This window comes from Phoxinus phoxinus (assembly GCF_949152265.1).
Source record: "Phoxinus phoxinus genome assembly, chromosome: 6".
Lineage (NCBI taxonomy): Eukaryota > Metazoa > Chordata > Actinopteri > Cypriniformes > Leuciscidae > Phoxinus > Phoxinus phoxinus.
The window spans coordinates 39,703,436-39,727,417 of record NC_136881.1 but is presented as its reverse complement, the minus strand read 5'-3'; the positions used below and the strand labels follow the sequence as shown (position 1 = coordinate 39,727,417).

The following is a 23,982-nucleotide window of genomic DNA, read 5'->3' as shown; positions in this document are numbered from 1 at the left end:
ACTGATAATAACACAAATATGATAATAGCTAGAAAACAAACTTCATTCAATGATCTCATAAAATGTAAATCCATACAGAAAATGTGTTTTATTATTAATACTTGTACCAACACTCAGTCGATGCACAAAATAAGACATCAACAATCAGCATATGAATCTCAACAATGGTGATAATAAATAAAATATTCACCTAAACGTATAAACTCTCTAAATCCCAAAACAGGCTGAAAATCACAATATTTTTTTTATTACAATTAATTTTTATTAATTTACAACAAATATTTATTTATTTATTTTTAATTACAAGACGAAAAATAGAAAAATAGAAAATCGTTTATTTTTCATTTATTAAAATGTTTGTTTCTGAAGCGTTTCAAGCGTTACACTGACTGATGATGACAACGATAGAATCATCATGTAATGCACTGTTCAACAACTTACCAGAGATGGGCAAGCTCAGTTTAGATGTTGATGTTTTTTTTTTATGTTTGGTCACCATTATGGTGACATATGGTGGTATGTCCTTTAGTTGGTCAGTTTGACTCTTTGCAACAGTGTGTAGTTAAACATAATACATTGCAAGAAAAGCCAGAAACAAAGATTATTATTATTGTTGTTTTTAATAATTATTATCACAATTAATTATTCTTGCAACAGATAAGACATTCTGAATTTTGACTTTAAAAATACAGTAATATTGAAATATTTTCAGATACACCTGCAGACATGAAGAATCAGCATATGAGGGACAACAACAACAATGGGGACATGCTTCATGACATACACAATGTGTTATTAATTAAATATAATTATAATTGATTAATTTTGAAGTTTAATTCATGTTTAGATTGAAAATCTGTATAATAATCTGTATAACAAAAGCATTTTGATCCACTACATCTTTCAGACACACTCAAAACTCAAGAATCAGCGTGTGAATCTCAATAATGGTGACATGCTTCATGCCGCAATGCATTCCAATTTAATGAACATAGATTTCGATTTTTATATTAAATACTTCATATTTTGTGATTCAAATGCTGCAGGAATTCATGCGCTTGAAATCCTGGATTGTTATAATTGATTATAACAAATGTTTTTATTATTTTGTTATTAATTTTTTATTGATATCAGATAGTCCATGGATGAAATCAGACAAATCATTAAGGCTATCCCAATCATGTTTTTATTTTATCTGTCAGTAGCCGTCTCGTCTCTTTATATCGGACTGTCTGATATCCATTGAGCTCCGCAGCCTATCATAAAATAAAGCAATTTTATGCTTTTTCGGGAGCTTCCTCTCTCTGAGGGTGCTAAAGCTCCTCAGGTCGAATCTTTGGTGGCATAGGCTATTTGTAGAAATGATCATTCTTTCCAAATGTGATGTAAATATTTCCTGTAACTACCAAATAAACAGAAACAGAAGCGACTAAATAATAATAATACTCTTTCTTTTGTGAAATAGACCTAATGGTAAACCACTTTATGTCTGTGTGACGGATGTGCAATTTTGACTCTCATGTCTCATCTGGACATTTTTGCTGAATCTGTTTGGAAGAACAGCTCTCCACCAATTCCTGTACTGTTGCCTGACCTGCACAAGAAGAGAAAGTCAGTCAAATCAGGTTATTCAACAAGACAAATTATTACTAGATCAAGGGATAGACTGACTTAAATTATTTTGGAACAGCCTTTCTGTTGGAAGTGTGCCTATATGGCCTAAAATGCTTTAGAATAGGCAGTTTATTGGATTTTGGAACAGTGCTGTAGTCTCTCAGGTGTGAAAATAAGATGGAACTCATATGAATTATGTGAAGCATAAATAAGAAACTGGTAGAGCAACATGATGTCTGACCTCTTTATTGAGGACACAATAGACCAGGAAGATGAAGGTTCCCTGCTGGGAGTTCAAGATCAGGAAGAGGATCTCCAGCACCTTACTGTCATTAGTGAAGAAACCCAGAATCCAGGAGCAACCAAGAAGCACAAACTGAGCCAGTATTTTAAATGTCATAATCCTGCAGAGAAAGAGAAAGAAAAATATATAATGTGTCTTTATTGACTATGTGTTATTTTAAATCAGATAGTTTGTTACTTGGTCTGTTTCATCTGTGAAACTTCAGGGTTCAGCTTTTTCAAAGTCAAGTTCAGACTGATGATGATGATGATGAAAAGAATTGTATTTAACTGCACGGTAAGAAAAAAGGTAATTAATCATTGTTTACCTTTTAATACAAAGTCATGAGAAAAAATAAATAAGAAATGTGCTTACTGCTGTTATGACCACAACAGGTCCCAGAAAACTCCAGATAAAACCTTTATCCATTTTAATCCAGCATCTGTTTGGAGGAAGATACAGTCAAAAAATATAAATGAACAAACATGGATGAAGATCTCTAAATCAGTCAAACTAAACTCACTTTTCACTTCCGTAGCCTTTAGGATCCACCACTGCAGATACTCCCACCACAACCAGAGCAACCACATAGCCAATCACACACAGGAATCCACTGCTAAGCACCTCCCTCTTTTTGGAGCTGATCTGTGATAGGTTCTTCACACAGATGAAGAGCAGCACAGCTTCAATGAACATCCACACAAAGCCGGAGAGAAAGAGGAAGTGCAGCACACCGGATATCACGGCACACAACACCTGGAGATCATGAGAGACGGTTATGATGATTCTCAGTGAGACTGTGCTGAGCTGTAGGACTCCATCATTCTCACCTGATGAGGGCGTATGAGTCTCAGGAACTGTTGTGTGAGCAGGAACAGAAGGTGAGCACACAGAAGACTGACGCAGATGTTGATTCGAGCCACATTATTCACTGCAGGACTCCACTGACAAAGGGCAAAGGTCAACAGGGCCAAACTCAAGAACACCAGCCCAACAGGCACACACACCAAATTCAACAGGTCCAGTGAGTCGCTCTGAGAAAACATGTCAGAGTACATGAGTGCCAGATATGTGCTGTTTTTTAAAGCTCACTATAAATGTTGATCTACTGTAGATTACAATTGAATTATGCTAGTGTGTTCAATGCTTCAATCTTTTGAGGAGGTTTTACTTGTTCTTTTTCATACCTCTGATGGGCGGCTGGTTTGCATGATGAGTGCGAATGTGGACAGATGAACACAGGAACACACAGTGTAGCTCCTGTTGGTCTCTAAAACAGAACAACCATCTACAATCCACTCGCTGATATTCCAGTACACACAGGACAGGGAACCGCTGGGAACAAGCTTCTGAACAATAAAGAAAAGACATGCATATTAGGGATACCTCCAGTGTCGACTGGCCAATAGAGGGATTAAACCTAGTTAAAGTTAACCCTCTGGGGTCGGCAATCGCGCCGGCACGATTTGCGCGATTCTTTTCACATAGCAGCTGAATAAACTTAAAATACTAAGTCATTTATGGTCATACAGACTTAATAAATATGAAAAAAATAATCTGTGAGATATCCACTTTTGTATGTGTCCACTTACAATCAAAACAAAACAATTAAACAGGGTGTGCTTTCTGTCTCTCTGTCTCGTGAACTTTTTTTCTTGAGCACGTCTCTAAACAAACAAAACTCAGCGAATACTTGTCACACAGTTATGAGCTCTATATTTTTATAAACATTTAAGTGTGTAGTTTTACATTATCTGATTCAAAACAAAAAACAAATATTCTCTGTTTAAGTAATTTGTATAAATCCAACAAGATATCCAGTTTTTCTAATGCTTGCTCATTAGTTGTAATGTGACCACACGCGCAAAAGATATTGACATGCAAATCGCCTACGCGTCAGGCGAACGCGCTCATTACCGCAAAAACACAGTGCCAAACTTCATCAGTCCTCTGCTGTCGTTGAGTTTGAAAGACACGCTAGCTGTGAGCTTACTGGATTTACATCAGAAGAAGAAGAACACGATATGAAGACAAGAAAGATTTTAAGGTAAGAAATAATTCTGAATTATATTAGTTGGTGTTATTGTTGCATAAACTTCACATTGCAGTTGAACTGTTGCTCGATGCCTCAGTAAATGTTCCCTGCACGCGCTGTGGGTTTGAGTCAGTCGCGCTGTGTGTTTGAAATAGAGGATGGATACATCTATTTCGGGTGGTTTCGGAGTGTGTGTGTTTTGAAAATTTTAAAAAGCAATTTTAACCAGAACAAATCTAAAATGTATTCGCAAAAACGTGCAGCCCTAGTTTCTCTTGATATCAGCATGTTCAAAGGTTTTATTGTTGTATTGTGAATAAATCCAAACAATCACCTTTTTAAAATCTCCTCATTCTTTGTGAAAGGTTCCTTATATTGATAGGCCCCGAGAGCTCCTAATAGGGCCATTAGAGTATATGAAAGTTACTCACTCTGATGTGTTTGAGGGTGAAGTTGACTGGTTTGGTGAGTTTAGTGTTGGTGGTTTGGGGAAGAGTAGCTGAGATCACAGTGGACATCATGGTTTTAATCGTGTAATTTGGTGTGTTGAAGAATTCGGGCTTCAGTAGATTCTCCATTGTGTTATAACTCATGAAAGCCACAGCAGCTGATCCTGTGTGACAGAAACAGAAAATCACACAAACTGAATGTTATGCTATATTGGAAGTATGTAAAAAGTTATTTAATGAGTCATACCAAGACTTTTCACATACTTTTACTATTGTTATTGGCAATTCCAATGAGATCGATGTCCACAGAAGAATTTGTCGTGTCAAGTCGAGGGATTTGGTCTAAGGTGACATTGGGTCCAACCATGAAGACTTCAACCTCTGATTTAGAATAACAAAACAACCCACACACATTGTTTAAATTATTCAGTCTAACAATATTTTACATCAGCCAGACGAGAGATCATGAAGTAATTAGATCATCCAGAGTTCAAATTTATAGTGCTGCATGATTCTGCACAGCAAAAACTCCAGTGTTAAATTAACTCTCCTGGGAGTTTATATGGCTCCAGACAAGGGCTGGGCGATATATCAGGCGCATCTCATCAGTAAAGCCGGTTCCTTGATTAGTAGTAAATCGCCATCACCTGCTTTCAGATGTAGTGGCATTTACTACACCAGGAGTCCTCAACTCTGGAGCACGAGATCCACTTTCCTGCAGAGTTTAGCTCCAACCCTAATCAAACACACCTGAACAAGCTAATCAAGGTATTCATGCTTACTACAACGTTACAGGCACACAACAAAATCCACAGTGTTAAATCAACATTGCTCAAGTACATATTGTCCCAATCTATAGAGTGTTAAAAGTGTTAAAGTTAATGAGATACTTATATGAGTAATTAAGTTTGTTTGAGCGTTAGTGACGAACACCTGATGTTAACCAGCAGAAGCACTGAAGGAAAGAGAAACACAAGAACTACAACTGACTTCAATCACACCCTTAGATGAAATCAAATGAAGAAAACATTAAATGAAACTCAAAAAGAGATATTTGTTAAAGGTCAATTGTCACAAATGTATTATTTTAGTTATTGATTCAGGTATAGTAAACGTGTAAAACAAAAATATATGAAACAATTGTCAGAGATAAAAATGCACATATATATTTCACAAAAAAAATACACTTAGACATCAACACTTACCATACAATCCTCAACAGTGGTGACAATAATCATCCATACTGCAGTGCATGCTGGGATTTTTGTCAAATTGTGATACCCAGCATGCATTACAGCATGAAACTTTTTGTTTATTGTCACCATTGTTGAGATTTGTATGCTGATTTTTGCTGTATGTGAGTTTGGTAAAAACTGCAGAATAATATATTGTATGCACTTAACAGTTTTAAAGTTCAGGTTCCAATCACATGCTACCATAGTCTGATTTTACTGCTTTTAAAACATTATATACGTTGTTGCAGAATAAAATCTGTCATAGAGAGTGACAGGTCAACAGCCCAACTAAAGCAAACACTGATCACTATAATGGTGGCATTATATTTTTACCAATAAAATATCAACATTTAAAGCAGGGCTAAGCAGGTTCACAAATTTCTTCACTATATTGTCGCTTTTTGCTCGCAGGTTTCTCTATAGAGCGCCCCTACAGCTTCGGAATAGTTATTTGACAACACTGTCGAAAAACTCGCTGTCGACTCTCAGATACCAGAGGCTAGTAGATCAACGAAATCAGAGCAGACGGGACATTCTTTACAACGTTGTCTTCATTCGGGTTCGAACAGCGTGAGGAAGTGCAACAATGATAGAATTTTAGCAGATTTCTTTTTGCCGTAAAGCAATTGTTTACATCGCGAGACCTGATATCACGCGATACTTCCTGACTCCGCGTCCGGCGGCCCGCCGGCTCAAAGTTGCAAGTGCGTTTTTTCCGCTCACAGGCGCTTGGGGGGTGCGAGACGACCACCATCCAACCCGAAAAAAGTCATATAACTATTCCAATGACTCCGAAGCTGTTCAGTTAAGGTAAAAAAAGTTACTTAGACTGAGCACCTTTAAACCTCTGTAAATTCTCAAAAATAACTTCCGTAGAAGCATGGCAGAAATCAAATCAATCTGGTTAGTAATAAGTGAAGCTGGTAATGATGTTTGTGGAGTTTGTAGACATCTAAGGCTGTGGCTGAAGTCAGTTGTAGTTCTTGTGTTCCTCTTTCCTTCATTGATTCAGGTGTTCATCAATAATGCTCAATCATCTCTTAATTAATCACTTAATTATCTCATTAACTTTAACACTTTTAACACTCTGTAGAATGGGACAATATGTACTCTGAGCAATGTTGATTTAACATTGGGGATTTTGTTGTGCCTGTAACATTGTAGTAATCATGAAGAGCTTGATTAGCTTGTTCAGGTGTGTTTGATTAGGGTTGGATCTAAACTCTACAGGAAAGTGGATCTCGCGCTCCAGGGGCCTCATTTATAACCGTTGCGTACGCACAAAACGGGGCTGAAAACATGCGTACGCCAGTTCCTGCGCAAAACGTGGGATTTATAAAGAAAAACTTGACGTGAAAATATGCGCACCTCCACGCAAACTCTGACCCATGCGTACGCACATTTTGAAGACAAAGCAGTTTGGCGACACCGATGGTGAGTTGAGGAATTGACTGCGGATAAAGGGAATTAACCCTTTGCAAAATGGCAAAATTAAGTTTGACATATTTCAATATTTACAAGTTGCTCATAGGTCCCAGTTACAACAAAAAATACAAACTAGAAAAAAAAGTTTGTTGAGACAAACTTTAAGCTGGCTTGAGAAAGCCGGACCAGAGGGTTTGAAGAAGTTTAAAGTAGTTTGATGTGTAAAGTAGGTTAAAGTTTGATAGATAGATAGATTAGTAAGAAAGAAAGAAAGAAAGATAGATAGATAGATAGATAGATAGATAGATAGATAGATAGATAGATAGATAGATAGATAGATAGATAGATAGATAGATAGATAGATAGATTAGTAAGAAATAAAGATAAGTTAGTTTGATAGATAGAAAAATAGATAGATAGATAGATAGATAGATAGATAGATAGATAGATAGATTTAGAATGGTAGTTTAATTGAGTCTAGGGCTTCAGGGAGTTTAGATTTGAGTTTTTGGCTTGCACACTAATGGCCCAACCTTGTCTTGGCTCAATTTGAGCACTCTGCAATGTAAGTCTATGGGATTTTTATGATTTTTTATATACATTTTTAAGAAAACTGAAAGTCAAATCAGTTTGAAAAGATATAACACACCAAGTCAGAACAGTCTGAAGGTCTGACCCGAGTTTGGAGTTTGTAGAGTTAAAGCTCTTAGAGGAGTTACAGTTGAAAAATTTTGGGTCAGAAGAATAACATTAAATCACCATTATGGGTGCTAAAGATACATACATGCATGTTTAGTTTAAAGACATAAAAATAACTATATGCTGAAAGTACGTAAATTGAATTTCTTTCACTTCCATTCTTAAATGGATGTAGGCCTATCACTCATTATGGTTTAAAAAACACAAATTTCCTTGCTCCTTTAATATATGCATGGCTAATGAGGTCATTTGCATTGTCTATATATGGTTGAATGTGGGCGGAGAAAGGGCGGTAAATGTTTTTTTTTTTGCGTACGCAAATTATCAGGTAGGCTGTGATTTATAAAGTGAAAATTGCGTGCAGGTGTGCGTACGCACGGTTTTATAAATCTGATTTTTTTTTTGCGTACGCCATTTTTGGCTTTTGTGCGTACGTACACTTTTAGTAAGGTTCCTACGCACAGTTTTATAAATGAGGCCCCAGAGTTGAGGACCCCTGTACTACACAGAGCTGTAGTAGTTAACTGACAAGCTGAGCCATATCGCATTAATTATCGCAGGCGATATGTCCGCGATAATTATGCGATATTGCTCAGCTTGTCAGTTAACTAAGGCTATGTGTAGTAAATGCCGCTACATCTGAAAGCAGGTGATGGTGATTTACTACTAATCAAGGAACCGGCTTTATTTACGAGATGCGCCTAACAATGTCATGCGATATATCGCCCAGCCCTACTCCAGACTCAAGAGTCTTAAAGTGTTAAAATATGAGTGTTAAAGTTAATGAGCTAATTAAGTGATTCATTGAGTGATGATTGATCATTATTGAAGACACCTGATGTTAACAAGCACAATCACCAAAGGAGAAAATCAATTTTTTTAAAGACACCGTTATGGTGATCAGTGTTTGCTTTAGTTGGGGTCTTGACCCTTAAATCAAGGTTAGATTTAGTTTAGCTGTTGTATCTTAAGTTGTTCAGGTTATGTTTTGACATAAACATAAGTTGATCTGAATCACAAATCTCATTTAGAGAATTATGTCTACCATGTTGATATCAGCAGCCTGTTATTCTAGAGTTAATCATTTTCAGGATTTTTAATGTAATCCAAAAGATTTCTTAAAAATTGTTCTGATTAAAAGACTTTGAAAATTACTCTATTTAAACACACTGACATCAATAATCAGCCTGTGAATCTCAACAATTGTGACAATAATAAAGCATATTGCAGTGCATTCTGGGTGCCACCAATCAAAACTTTTTCAAGACTCCCATCACGCATTGCGATATGAATAAATTATGATCTGAATTGTTGTAGTAATTTCCTTTCCCTAATTGAATATTCTGTTTGTCACCATTGTTGAGATTCATACACTGATTATTGATGTCTGTGTGTGCCTAAAAGAAAGATTTTATCAGAACAACTTTTAATAAATCCTGTAGATGTTTTAGAAAATTCTGGATCTTATTCTGTAGAATCACAGTGATGCTGTAATCAACAATGTGCATTTAAGTCAGAGATTAGACTCTAAATTCAGAGTTTAGTTATTAGGTAAAATTATGATTATGTCAAAACATAACCAACTCCACCTGATCACCTTTTCTCTTTGTTAATCTGAGCATTATAACTCAGCTACAACAGCTAAACTAAATCTAAAGTAAATGATGTAAGGGTCAAGAGCCCAACTAAAGCAAACACTGATCTCCATAACGGTGTCTTAAAAAACAGATTTTCTCCTTTGGTGATTCTGCTTATTAACATCAGGTATCTTCAATAATTATCAATCATCACTCAATTAATAACTTAATTAGCTCATTAACTTTAACACTCATGAGTGTTAATTTAACACTCATATTTTAACACTTTAACACTCTTGAGTCTGGAGCCATATAAACTCCCAGGAGAGTTCATTTAACACTGTGTTTTTGTTTTTGCTGTGTGGTTAAATTGAGAATCACATTTATTTTATTTATTTTTTCAAACAGAGATCACAATTCTGATCAGATAACTAAACAAAATAAAATGTAATTTACTAGAGGTTCTGGAAAAATGTTAATTCCTGCGGTGTATTTAAAAGCATTTAACAATTTTGTGCAGCTCTACAAAGTTAGTAATGTCAAGGCTTTACCTTTATTACTTCCGCAGTTCTGTTTTACTTACCCACAGTGTCAAGAGTAAAACTGACATTGAAATATGTGTCTGTCGGCGTCACCAGCATGGACACCAGCTTCTCACTGGCTTTTAACACACGGTTTCCATCTGACACCAGTTTATTTGGGTCAGCTGATGATGACACTAACACCTTCTCTGAAGCGTTGAGGACCACATCCAAAATTTGTGTCACATCCTATTTTATTAATCATACAATTAGTATTATTTGTAAATGTTGAAACAAAAGAAAGCATAGCTACAGTATCATCTAGTGACAAAACAATTATTATTTTGTCATGTTTTTCTTACAGTCAAAGGGAGAACTTCAGCTGTGATGTTCTCTATCTGCTCAATAAGATTTTCTACACATCGTCCTGTGGCCTGAAATCACAAAGAGCACTAAAGGTTATTTGTTCATTTTAATGTTTTTCTTTTATGGTTTCTAAATAAAAGTTAATTGTTGGTGTGCTGTGGTGTATGTAAAAGGAACAAATAGTTCAACATATATCTATGCAAAGAATCAACAACACTGACCAAAAAAACAACAACAACAAAATGTAAAGTGCACATTATACAGTGCACATCAGACAGTAGCATTGTGCTTTTGATTCATGTTTTATGGTGTCCAAATGTTTGTAAGGATGGATTTTTCCCAAAGACTAAATTCAAGAATTTGAACCTGCAATAAAACAATAAAAACTCACTATTCTGCAAAAGAGATCTAAGGGACAGAGAGCACAACACAACTGGCCCAATCTGATCTCTTCCTCTGTTGTGGCAGATGCCCCAATAAAGATTGTTGATAACCATTTGTCTTTATCCCCCAAACTCAGGCGTGACCACTTGGGTCACGACAAAGGGTCCAACGAAAGCTGAATAAATATTTGGGTGCTAGATGTTTATTGTTCTTTTGTTACACCTTGGGTATTTAAAGGGGACTGGCAAACCACTCGGGGAAGCATCTGTAAACAGAACTTCTCTATTGTTGTGTGTCTCTATTGCCAGGTATGCTGACTCTTTGAAACTATTTTTGATATTGCATTTTGAATTATGTTTGTATTTTATGCTGATCAGTTATGTTTTGTGTATTCTTTTTAATCCTTTGAATTGATGTTTAACTCTACCTGGCAAAATAAATGTTACATCTTGATTTGATCTGAAGTATTCTGATATCATTATTTTAGTAGGTTATAGGAGGCTGGTGCTACCGCAAATCTTGCAGGATAGGTCAAACTAAAGGCGCATGTATGAATGGAGCAGTAGGCACGTCATCTTGAAGACCTTTTGATTTCTGTCTATTACTGATTTAGCAAGTTGTATGGCAATGGCTAAAATCAACTACACTTTTTGTATGAGTGATCAGTAGGCAACCGACTTAAAGGTATTAGTTAACCCTACATCCTCTGACTAATTTCAGAACTGACAAGATTTGTGTCCGTGAGAAACACGACGCGGCCGACGTGATCTCTGTGCGGCATTAGGTCCATAATGAAAAGATAAATGAAAGATAAGAAACTAAGAATAATCAAAGATCTAAACTAAATCACAATTATAGCTCTGATCAGCTGTTAAGATAGAAAATAAGTAAAAGATAAATATTCATTCAGATTTGGAGTCAGATTAAATTCTATTTGGAGTCAGATTAAATTCTAGTTGGAGTCAGAATTAAAATTCGAGATTAACTGTTTTTATAAATTAAGTGATCTTTCCAGAAAACGCCGAAACGTCTTACACGCTGTACTTCCTTCGACCATACCATTGGATTCCGTCGTTGGGCCATTGGGTGGACCTTACATGTTCAATCACAGTTTCAGAAACTCGTCTCAAACTTACCCTCCATTCTTCCAGCAGTGTAAAGTTCAGACCTGGAATAAGAAAACTCAGCATGAATTAAATAGAAGTTCCTTTCAAAAGTAATTTCGGTGGCTGATACAGTGGGTGAGAGAATAATCCATTGTAAATTGGTTTACAGTTATCTTTTATTTCATTATAAAACTGGTAAAATACATTACTTGGCAAATCCAAATGAACTTATTCTAGATTTTTTTTGTGAAATCAACACCTAATCTCACTCAGACTAAGGTTAGAACATACCAAAGCCCATCATTTGATTAAGCAGATGTGCAGTCCTGTTTATGATGCATTTATTTATGGTGTCTTTTGTAAAAACTGCAAACCAATTTTGAGCCAGTGGTAAGTTCGTACATCTACATTTTCAGATAATAACAGCAAAATCATCACATGCCATATTTAAATGACCATACCAAAAATGTTACATTAATACATGATACACAATCACACTATATTCATTAAGGTTAGGAGATTGTAATATTACATGTAAAATGAAGAGAAGGAAATATCAAATCAAACTCAGATGCATAACATTCATATAATGACCGACATATAACCTCATTTGTAAGTCGCTTTGGATGAAGGTGTCTGCTAAACAGAGGTGAATAGTTCAGGGGTCAGAAAGTAGAAATCCTGCCATATGTTTATTCCACCCATGACCTTAGTCAGCTGATTTCTATCTCCTGCTGAAAAACTGATTATTAGCAAATCCAGGGGCCTCATTTATAACCGTTGCGTATGCACAAAACAGGCCCTGAAAGAGGCGTCCGCCACTTCCGACGCATAAGTTGTGATTTATTAAAACAAACTTGACGGGAAAATGTGCTCACCTACACGCAAACTCTGACCCATGGGTACGAACGTTTTGGAGATGGAGCAGTTTGGCGAGTTATTTCTTTTTGGTCACTTTTAGACAGAAAGTCTAAAGGAAATTAGACATATTCACTCAAAAAAAAAATTATGTCTAAACATAAGATTTATGTATTTGAATTGCATAACAAATTTCCATCCATTTGGATTAGATAGTTTTAACATAAACCAATTAATAAACTGAATGTGATTCATATTTGTCAGTCATATGTAAATGAAATGGATAAGATTTATGTAATCGTATACAGAAAAACGCCCATGTTAAGTTAGCACTGCTCAGTGTTCATATGTGTGCACACTACAGAGTTAAAGTACCATTGAAGCAGTGTTGGAGTTAATGAGATAATTAAGAGGTGATTGAGCATTAATTATGAACACCTGATGTTAACAAGCAGAATCACTGAAGAACAGAGAAACACAAGAACTACAACTGACTTCAGACACAGCCTTAGGCTACGTTTACACGTGGCCGGTTATTTTCATAAACGGACATTTCACCCCTCTCCGTTTTCAGAAAAGTGTTCGTTTACACGAACCCCTGTATATGCCGTCAAGAGCATGCCAAACCTATAGGTGGCAGTGTAACGAGAAGCTCAAGCCCACGTTAGCCAATCAGAATCCCGGAAAATATAGGTCGCACTTTTGACGCAGTGCAAGTTCTGTCGCATACTGTGACGTCGGCTGCCTAAAACTCTGTTTTTCTCAGTTTACATGCAAACGTGCAAACAGAGTTTTCCAAAATCTCCACTCTGGCCGGAGTTTTTAGAAAGAATCGTTTTCAGAGGAGAATTCTCCGTTTGCGTGTAAACGAGGGGCACAACCGAAGGGAAATGTCTCCGTTATTCAAAATAACCATGTACGTGTAAACGGGGCCTTAGATTAAATCAAATCCTAACGGTAGATGAAGTAAAACCGTAAATCTTCATCATGAGTCCCAATCATAAATACAGTGCATGTTCACAATAACAGTTTAACCCTTGTGCATTGTTCAAATTTCCATCCTTTCGTTATGTTCGTGGCTGAAAACAGCCACTACTTTAAACTGCTGTAAAAATTGATCAGATAAATATTTTTTTGCCATTTTTTTTGCATAAATCTATTAATCAACCTCAGTCCTGTTCAAAACTACTAAATGTTTTAAAAAAAATCAAGATTTTAACTCTTTAATTGCCAAATTCATAAATTATGTAACTGATTTGGGAGGGAAAAAAACACAAAATTACTTATTTTCAATATAAAATGTGATTGTGGACTGGATTTTTTTTTACCTTTTATCACAGTCTTGGACATGTCAAAGATTAGAAACAACATTGGTTTTGATGCATTGATAGTTTTTGTGCAGCATCAGATTTGAACTTTTTCTCCCTCATTTACTGTTCGTGGCTGTTTTTGCCCCATTGACTTCCATTATAACCACATTTTTTGATTGCAAAGCCATGACACCATAAAATCATGTATTTTTGATTGTTGGTGGTTTTCCCTGTTGGGAAGAGGTAAAATTTGTAATTTTTACTGTTGATAACCAGGTGGCACAATTAACCCTTTATATAGGCCTCTGCAAAAAAAAGCTTAGTTTCTGGCTTTTACATGGAGTTATATGGAGTATAATAGCATAATAAAGTGTGTGTGTGTGTGTGTGTGTGTGTGTGTGTGTGTGTGTGTGTGTGTGTGTGTGTGTGTGTGTGTGTGTGTGTGTGTGTGTGAGAGAACTTGATGCGTCTGAGAAAATCAAAATATGCACCTCAGCTCTCAGAACTACATGGAGTAAACAAAAACAAAGTAAGTGTATTTATGCACCTGCTGCCTTTTGATAATGAGAAATGCAGACTAAACAAAAACTAAGCAAGTGGATTTGAACACTTGCATGCAAGCCTGCTGGTCATTTGATGGTGAGAAGAGCAGCAAGCAACATGAGAAAGGGCTTGACTTGTAGTGAAGTTTTAGAGATGATCATGCAGCCTGACCCCTCCAGCGAGCGGCAGGATGTATTGTCTTCTCCCTCTGACACCACAGACTCAGGAGAGGCAGACCATTATTTGGATGTGGCACCCTCATCATCCTCTCTAGCTTCCACTGAAGGCGAGGAGGATTCGGAAGATCCTGGGTCTGGGTGGATTGTGAGAAACGGTGAAGTGTGGTTTTCCACCAACGCGGAGACAACTCCCTTTCTTCAGCCTGCCAGAGGCGTGACTTCATGGCCGACGCGCTATGCCATCGCAAGGGTCCAGAACATTGATTCTGTGTTCAATCTGTTTTTTACGGGCGCCGCACAATGAGAAACTGGACCGGGGTGGACTCCACAGATCTCCGTGCATACATGGGGCTACTGATTTTGGCCGGCGTCTACAGGTCCAGAGGGGAGTCCACACGTTGCCTGTGGGATGATCGCAGTGGTCGTGCGATTTTTAGAGCCACCATGTCCCTCTCAAGATTCAAGAAATCACCAGAGCTCTGCGTTTTGGAGGTTGGTCATGCTGACAATGAGGTCAATCATCTCGTCGGCCATGAAGTCATGCCTCTGGCAGGCTGAAGAAAGGGAGTTGTCTCCGCGTTGGTGGAAAACCACACTTCGCCGTTTCTCCCAATCCACCCAGACCCAGGATCCTCCGAATCCTCCTCGCCTTCAGTGGAAGCTAGAGAGGATGATGAGGGTGCCACATCCAAATCAGGATCTGCCTCTCCTGAGTCTGTGGTGTCAGAGGGAGAAGACAATACATCCTGCCGCTCGCTGGAGGGGTCAGGCTGCATAATCATCTCTAAAACTTCACTGCAAGTCAAGCCCTTTCTCATGTTGCTTGCTGCTCTTCTCACCATCAAATGACCAGCAGGCTTGCATGCAAGTGTTCAAATCCACTTGCTTAGTTTTTGTTTAGTCTGCATTTCTCACCATCAAAAGGTAGATGCATAAATACACTTACTTGGTTTTTGTTTACTCCATGTAGTTCTGAGAGCTGAGGTGCATATTTTGATTTTCTCAGACGCATCAAGGTGAGTTCTCTCTCACTCACACACACACACACACACACACACACACACACACACACACACACACACACACACTTTATTATGCTATTATACTCCATATAACTCCATGTAAAAGCCAGAAACTAAGCTTTTTTTTGCACAGGCCTATATAAAGGGTTAATGGTGCCACCTGGTTATCAACAGTAAAATTTTTAATTTTTACCTCTTCCCAACAGGGAAAACCACCAACAATCAAAAATGCATGATTTTATGGTGTCATGGCTTTGCAATCAAAAAATGTGGTTATAATGGAAGTCAATGGGGCAAAAACAGCCACGAACAGTAAATGAGGGAGAAAAAGTTAAAATCTGATGCTGCACAAAAACTAACAATGCATCAAAACCAATGTTGTTTCTAATCTTTGACATGTCCAAGACTGTGATAAAAGGTAAAAAAAAATCCAGTCCACAATCACATTTTATATTGAAAATAAGTAATTTTGTGTTTTTTCCCCTCCCAAATCAGTTACATAATTTATGAATTTGGCAATTAAAGAGTTAAAATCTTGATTTTTTTTAAAACATTTAGTAGTTTTGAACAGGACTGAGGTTGATTAATAGATTTATGCAAAAAAAATGGCAAAAAAATATTTATCTGATCAATTTTTACAGCAGTTTAAAGTAGTGGCTGTTTTCAGCCACGAACATAACGAAAGGGTAGTGAATTTGCCCAGAGTGTACTGTTGAGTTTTTGAAAATTTTCAAAGCATTTTCCTAAAATATGTGTAAAAATAAGCTTTGTCACCAAAAATCATTCCATTTGCTGAAACACGGAAAAAGTTATGGCCAAAATAAGACTCAAAAATACCCCATAGTGGCTGAAAACAGCCACAACAGCACATAAGGGTTAAATAAAATAATGATTTCAACTATGTTTTACTTCTGATATAAACATTTAGATAAATCTCTTAATGGAATTAAACACTTAAACTACATTATATTTACTGAAAAGTAAAAAAAAGCAGATTTCATAGCAGATTGTGCAAATATAATGCACAAGGTCTATCTGTTTCCATTAAAAATATAAATCAATTAAAAATACTATTTGGTCAGTGGAAACGATTGAGAAAAACTTTCTCTGAAATATATTTGACATTATTTGATTTATTTATTCAAAAACAAGGCAAGGATAGGCTACTAAATTATTTTTATTAATGTAATGTGACGGCACATCCGTATTTCACACATGTTATCACGTGGATGAATAATCATATGCAAATGATATGCTGATAAGGATATGCATAGGCGTTGTAAGCTCCATATATGGTTATTTCGGGGAGGAGACGCATGTGCGCACAATCTTCCGCTGACTGGGATTTATAAAGTGAATCCTGCGCAGGTTCTGGCGTACGCACGTTTTATAAATGAGGCCCCTGGTAACCATCATCACCTGGGGTCTCATTTATAAAACTGTGCGTAGGATCCTTACTAAAAGTGTACGTGCGCCCGAAAGCCAAAAATGGCGTGCGCAAAAAATATTCAGACTTATAAAACCGTGCGTACGCCAGAACCTGCGCAGGATTCACTTCATAAATCCCAGTCAGCGGAAGATTGTGCGCACATGCGAGACCCCGAAATAACCATATATGGAGCTTACAACGCCTAGTTTTACTATGCATATCCTCATCTGCATATCATCTGCATATGATTATTCATCCACGTGATAACATGTTTAACGGTACAAGACATTAGGAAAATATGGAATACGGATGTGCCGTCACATTACATGAATAAAAATCATTTAGTAGCCTATCCTTGCCTTGTTTTTGAATAAATAAATCAAATAGTGTAAAATACATTTCAGAGAAAGTTTTTCTCAATCTTTTCCACTGACCAAATAGTATTTTTAATTGATTTATATTTTTAATGGAAACAGATCGACCTTGTTGTGCATTATATTTGCACAATCTGCTATTATCATGATAAGCAATCTCTGTAGTTAAAACATTGAAACACAGCATGCCAAAGGAAAAGTGTTCAAGAGCATTGCATCCACGACAAATATATATAGGCTATTTTAACTTTTCAGTAAATTTCATGTAGCTAGTTTAAGTGTTTAACTCCATTAATGAGAATGTCATATTTAATCTAAATGTAATATGACATAGTTTAGTAATCAGAAGTAAAACAGTTTAAATCATTATTTTATTTAAACTGTTATTGTGAACATGCACTGTAGCCTATTTATGATTAGGACTCATAATGAAGATTTACAGTTTTACTTCATCTGCCGTTAGATATGCGTCAGTTTCACTAAACGGCCCAACGCGCTCGCTGGCGCGGACATTTAAGGTGTGGATATTTGCTTCAAGTGATAGGCTTGGTGAGTGACATTATATTTTAATTATATTTCTGTATATGTATAATTTTATTTTGATTTTCTGTCTAAAAGTGACCAAAAAACAATTTAACTCCAGCTCACCATCGGTGTCGCCAATTTCCCTTTGTCTCCAGAATGTGCGTACGCACGGTTCAAAGTTTGCTTAAAGGTGCGCACATTCTCCCGTCAAGTTTGTTTTTTATAGATCACAACCTTTGCGTGGGAACTGGCGTACGTACGTTTCAAGCCCGTTTTGTGCGTAAGCACGCTTTATAAATGAGACCCCTGATCTCATTTCACTTTAGCTTTCTTTGCTGCTGCAAATATGTTTGACAAACACACTGTCATAGCAGCCAACAAATACAAAAATATTTAGTGTTAAAATATTAAGAGTTAAGAGCCCAACTAATGGAAACATTAATCACTGTTATGGATGAAACACAGAGTTAATCCTCTTTTAATTCTCCATAAAACATTTGTAGACGTCTGACAGAAATAAAGTCAGTCTGGTTAGTAATAAGTGAAGCTGATAATGCTGTTTGTGGAGTTGTTTAATCCTCCTCTACTGAGATCTTCACCGATTTAATGTCTTCATTTCTCTTCAGTGGATTTCGTCTAAGACTGTGTCTGAAGTCAGTTGTAGTTCTTTTGTTTCTGCTCGTCTCTTTTACTGTTCTCTTCAGAGGTGTAAAGTTCTGGGGCCTCATTTATAAAACTGTGCGTAGGATCCTTACTAAAAGTGTACGTGCGCCCAAAAGCCAAAAATGGGCAATCTGCTATTATCATGATAAGCAATTATCTCTGTTACACAGCAAACACACCAGTGTTAAATTAACACTCCTGGGAGTTTATATGAGTCCACACTCAAGAGTGTAAAGTGTTAAAATATGAGTGTTAAATGAACACTCAAGAGTGTTAAAGTTAATGAGATAATTAAGTGATTAATTGAGTGATGATTGAGTATTAGTGATGAACACCTGATGTTAACAAGCAGAATCACTGAAGGAGAAAACCTCAAATTGTAAGCCACCATTATGGAGATCAGTGTTTGCTTTAGTTGGGCTCTTGACCCTTATATTATTTACTTAGAATTTTGTGTGCCTGCTGTTATTATAACAGACAGATGAACAAAGAGAAATTGTGATCTGATGGTGTCGGTCATGTTTTGACATAATCATATTGTGATCTGAAATAAACAAAACAAATTTAGACAGTTTTATGTAACTTGTTAATACAGCAGCTCTCTGATTCTAAAGCATTTGATTTTCAGTATTTTTAATATAATCCAAAATATTTAATAAACACTGTTCTGATCAAGAGACTTTTGAATACTTTATTTAGAAACGCAGACATCAATAATCAGCCTGTGAATCTCAACAATGGTGACAATAATAAAGCATGTTTCAGTGGCTGCCACCAATCAACTCATTAATGGCTCCCATCATGCATTGCGGAATTAATAAATTATGATCTGAATTGTATTTTAAGTAATTTCCTTTTCCTAATTGAATATTTTGCTCATCACCATTGTTGAGATGCATATACTGAATCTTGATATCTGTGTGTGCCTAAAATAAAAATTATTCCATATTTATTTATCAAAAATTGTGGATATTTATGTAGAATCACAGTTATGCTGTACTGCATTCAGCAACTTAAAACTGAATCAGAAATAAGAGTTCAGTGATCAAGCTTAAATTATGATTGTCACAACATAACCAATAGATCACTTTTTTTCTTTGTTCATCTGTCTGTTATAATAACAGCAGGCACACAAAATTCTAAGTAAATAATATAAGGGTCAAGAGCCCAACTAAAGCAAACACTGATCTCCATAATGGTGGCTTACAATTTGTGATTTTCTCCTTCTGTGATTCTGCTTGTTATCATCAGGTGTTCATCACTAATGCTCAATCATCACTCAATTAATAACTTAATTATCTCATTAACTTTAACACTCTTGAGTGTTCATTTAACACTCATATTTTAACACTTTACACTCTTGAGTGTGGACTCATATAAACTCCCAGGAGTGTTAATTTAACACTGGAGTTTTTGCTGTGTAGTTAAAACATTGAAACACAGAAAAGTGTTCAAAAGCATCGCATCCACAACAAATATGTATAGGCTATTTATTGAATATATATATATATATATATATTTTTTTTTTTTTATTTTTTTTTACTTTTTTTTCGTACACTCTGTGACTATACAAATCACAACATGTAAATAGGAAAATGTTTGCGTTATTTTGTCACTTATTTGGATTAGTATGCTAGCTCCAACCATTTACATCCAGTCTTTGTGCTAAGCTAGGCTAGCGGTGGGTGCGTCAAACAGACTTATAGCACGCACGGAGATGAAAAAGGTATGTATGGACTTATCTAACTCTGGGGGATAAGGTGAATAGGATAAAGTCCCAAAAAGTCGGAGTGTTCCTTTAAAGGATGAAGGACTGTTTGCAGCTATTGTATTTCACTTTGTTTGACTTAAGTTCGTTTTTTTTTCTCTGTAGAATACCTCTGCAGATCAATGCATTTTATGTTCATGTGTTTTGTTTAATTTTCATATGTTGCTGTACTAATGTAGTGCATTAAAGTTTACTATCTTTCAAAGAGTGTTTGTGTGTGTTTTATACAAATATTTTTTTTACTGTGTGTTTAACTGAATTATAATTTTTAACTGTATTTTTAATACATTAAAATATATTTTTTTCATACTGAATGGTTTTGTAAAAATATATTTTTTAATATTCTAATAGTGGGTATTATAGTGTTCTACTAATACATTATTAATAAGCTGATATTGTATTTAAAATATACTGGGAAGACATTAATGTGAAGTTAAAAATATACTTAAGTTGTATTTCTAAAGTACATTTAAAATGTATTAAACATACAATTTAAAGAAGTCCTATTACATTACACTAAATGTACTTAAAATAGGTCCTTTTTAACACAATTAAGTATATTAAAATATATTACTATTACCTTAAAATTGAACTTAAATACATATAAAAGTACATTTAGTATACTTGAAGTTGTCTCAAAATAATACATTTAATACATAATTAATACAGTACACTTTAAATACATTAAGTATATCAAAATAAGCACACTTTACATATATTTCCTTTTCAAAGGACACAGATACAGCAAACAGAGAAACCAAATGTTAAAGAGTCAAGGGTCAAGGGTCAAGAGCCCAAATAAAGCTGACACTAATCACGATTCTGGTGACTTAAAATGAAACATTCAATGAATCGTCAACACCAAACCTGGTAATTCTCAATAAGAGCTTCTGTAGACGTCTGACAGAAATAAATAATTTGTTATAATAAATTGGTTATTAATAACAAGTGAAAGCAGCATTTGTAAAAGACATAGAAAAGGAGGCATGACGTGATTGGCTGCCAAAAAACACCAGTTAATCTTTACGTTTTTATGAATTAAGATTTTATTTATCTATTTGAATGTATTGTTTTATTTATTTTAGAGCATTTTATGGGATACCATATAAAATATACCTATAATTATTTTCATAAACACAAACTTCCCTCCACCCAATGCTATTCTTCTATCCAGTTACATTTTAACACACATTGTGTGTTAAAAATCTACACGACATGTGACAAAATACCATCAACACCTCTCATTTCAACCTGATGATCCCACAATAGCTGCACGCATCTCAAGCTGTCTGGTGGACATCTCGGCGTGGATGAAGGAACATCACCTGCAGCTCAACCTGGCAAAGACTGAGCTTCTCGTCCTCCCTGCCAATCCGTCTCTACAGCACGACTTCACTATCCAGCTAGATTCAACTTTAATCAGCCCATCAAGGTCGGTCAGAAACCTTGGAGTAACATTTGATGAGCATCTGACCTTCACAGACCACATCACAAAGACAGCTCGATCATGCAGGTTTGCACTGCACAACATCAGGAAGATCAGGCCTTTCCTGACTGAGCATGCAACACAACTTCTCGCCCAGGCCTTGGTTATCTCTAGGCTGGATTACTGCAATGCTCTTCTGGCCGGTCTTCCATCATGTGCAACTAAACCTCTACAAATGATCCAGAATGCTGCAGCCCGTCTTGTCTTCAACGAGCCCAAAAGGGCCCACGTCACTCCTCTGTTCATCTCTCTGCACTGGCTACCACTCGCTGCTCGCATCAAGTTCAAGGCATTGACGCTTGCTTACAGATCGACCACAGGCTCAGCTCCCTCCTACTTTCACTCGCTCCTACGAGTCTACATCCCTACCAGAAGCCTGCGATCGGTCAATGAGCGACGACTCGTGGTACCATCTCGGAGAGCCACAAAATAACTCTCCAGAACATTCTCATTCACGGTTCCATGCTGGTGGAATGATCTCCCTACCCTCGTCCGGAATGCAGAATCCCTGACCACATTCAAAACACAACTGAAAACTCATCTCTTCCGTGAGCACTTGACATAAAAAAACAATAAAAAAAAACAACTCTTCCTTTAATCCTCCCTTGTTTGGCTTATGCTACTCTGAGCAATGCCTGAACTTTGTATTTTGAGCACTTCTTGCGTTATTTTTGCTTCTTCACGATGACTCGCTTGCTGTAGTCCTCAGTTGTAAGTCGCTTTGGATAAAAGCGTCTGCTAAATGAATAACTGTAAATGTGGATTGTAATAAGTGAAGATGCTGAGATCTTGAGAGGTCTGTTAGTGAGTAATGTTCTGTTGGGATGTAAAGTGTTTCTGTGTGGTGTGTTTTGTGTGTCATTGTGCTGAAGAGCCTGTGCTTCAGTCCAGGATGAGCAGAGAAACACAGACGAAGTGCTGTGTGTTGCTTTATTTAAACTATTATAGTTGCTGCTGCAGTGATGTAATCATGATGTAATGTGTATAGTTCACTGCCAGAGATTCACTTTTTACAGTGAATATGTTTCTTAGTAAACAATTCAGGACATATATGTGAAGTAACTGCGTTTCTGTTAAAAAAAAATTTTACATTAATTTTATGGATTTTGTATGGCAACCATTGCTGACAGTCATTTGACAGTTTTTTATGTGTTTTTTTTTTTAATAGTGAAGGTGTGTGATCGTAAAAATTCAGGATATAGCTGTAAAATAACAGTGTATTTCTGTAAAACATTTAAGGAACATTTTTGGAAAAGTTTTTTGCACTTAATTTAATTTAGGATATTTTACTTTATTTTTACGTTTTTTGTTTGGCAGCCGTAGTTGACAGTCATTGACCGTTTTTTTACGATTTAATTTTTTACAGTGTAGAAAACATTCAGAAAATAAGCCAATAGAAACACAGTGTGTTACATTACCAGGTGAGATGGTCACTGGTGTGACAGTTGTAGAGCTGGTGTTAATGCTGCCAGTGTCTGAAAGTTTGGATGAATAGTGAGTAATGACCAGAAACACAAATATCATGAAAATGTAGAAAGAGCTCATGTGAATGTAATTACCTGCACAGTATGCATAATAACAGTGAGTTGGACTGACCAGCTCATAGACATAATAATTGCCTGGACAGGCTTTGACTTTAATGGGAAAAGACCAGTAATAGCAGCATTCATTGTTCCAGTGACCGCAGACATCTCGAGTGACGACTCCTTCTGATACTGTTGGGTGTCCACCACGTATCCACAGTGGGGCATGAGTGCCACAGCTGTACACAGCAACACATGTGTCTGGGATATGAGCGCTAGTGTTGTTTATGAAGAGACGATACCAGCCGCTCCAGGAGACAGACGTGTCACACATGTAGGATGAGGGATGTAAGTCATGTGTATTATTGATGGATCTCCATGGATTGTCCAGCACAGTGTAGGTGTAGCAGGGGTCTGCAGAGAGATACATCAATGTGAAGTCATGGTCTAAATATATCATATATATATATATCGTATATATATAAATATGTTCATGAAAACACATTATATATACTGTATTATACATATATTATATAATATATTATATATATATTATGAAAACACCAGTACGAAGTTATAGTCTCACAAAATTCAATTCCCAAAATGCA

At 36.3% G+C, this 23,982-nt stretch overlaps 1 protein-coding gene across 1 annotated transcript; it reads right to left on the bottom strand.

Moving 5' to 3' along the window:
• Nucleotides 1-621: 621 nt before the first annotated feature.
• Nucleotides 622-23,782, bottom strand: LOC306999669 (adhesion G protein-coupled receptor E3-like). The gene is made up of 14 exons (XM_079614545.1): nucleotides 23,411-23,782; nucleotides 23,270-23,326; nucleotides 11,725-11,756; nucleotides 10,201-10,272; nucleotides 9,901-10,087; nucleotides 4,646-4,762; nucleotides 4,364-4,545; nucleotides 3,085-3,246; nucleotides 2,728-2,931; nucleotides 2,421-2,653; nucleotides 2,273-2,339; nucleotides 2,096-2,187; nucleotides 1,856-2,018; nucleotides 622-1,594 (listed from the first exon to the last, which is right to left on the bottom strand). Exons 1-14 carry the CDS (start codon nucleotides 23,706-23,708, stop codon nucleotides 1,484-1,486), a joined length of 1,977 nt encoding a protein of 658 aa, XP_079470671.1. The 5' UTR covers nucleotides 23,709-23,782; the 3' UTR covers nucleotides 622-1,483.
• Nucleotides 23,783-23,982: the final 200 nt, after the last annotated feature.

Bases quoted from the DNA above. Each gene is read 5' to 3' on its own strand.
- LOC306999669 (XM_079614545.1), bottom strand. From the start codon at position 23,708: ATGTGTGACACGTCTGTCTCCTGGAGCGGCTGGTATCGTCTCTTCATA. The intron at 4,763-9,900 runs GTAAGTAAAACA...ATTCTAAATCAG, and splicing joins TTTTACTCTTGACACTGTGG to AGGTTGAAGTCTTCATGGTT. The intron at 2,340-2,420 runs GTGAGTTTAGTT...TCCTCCAAACAG, and splicing joins AAAGGCTACGGAAGTGAAAA to ATGCTGGATTAAAATGGATA.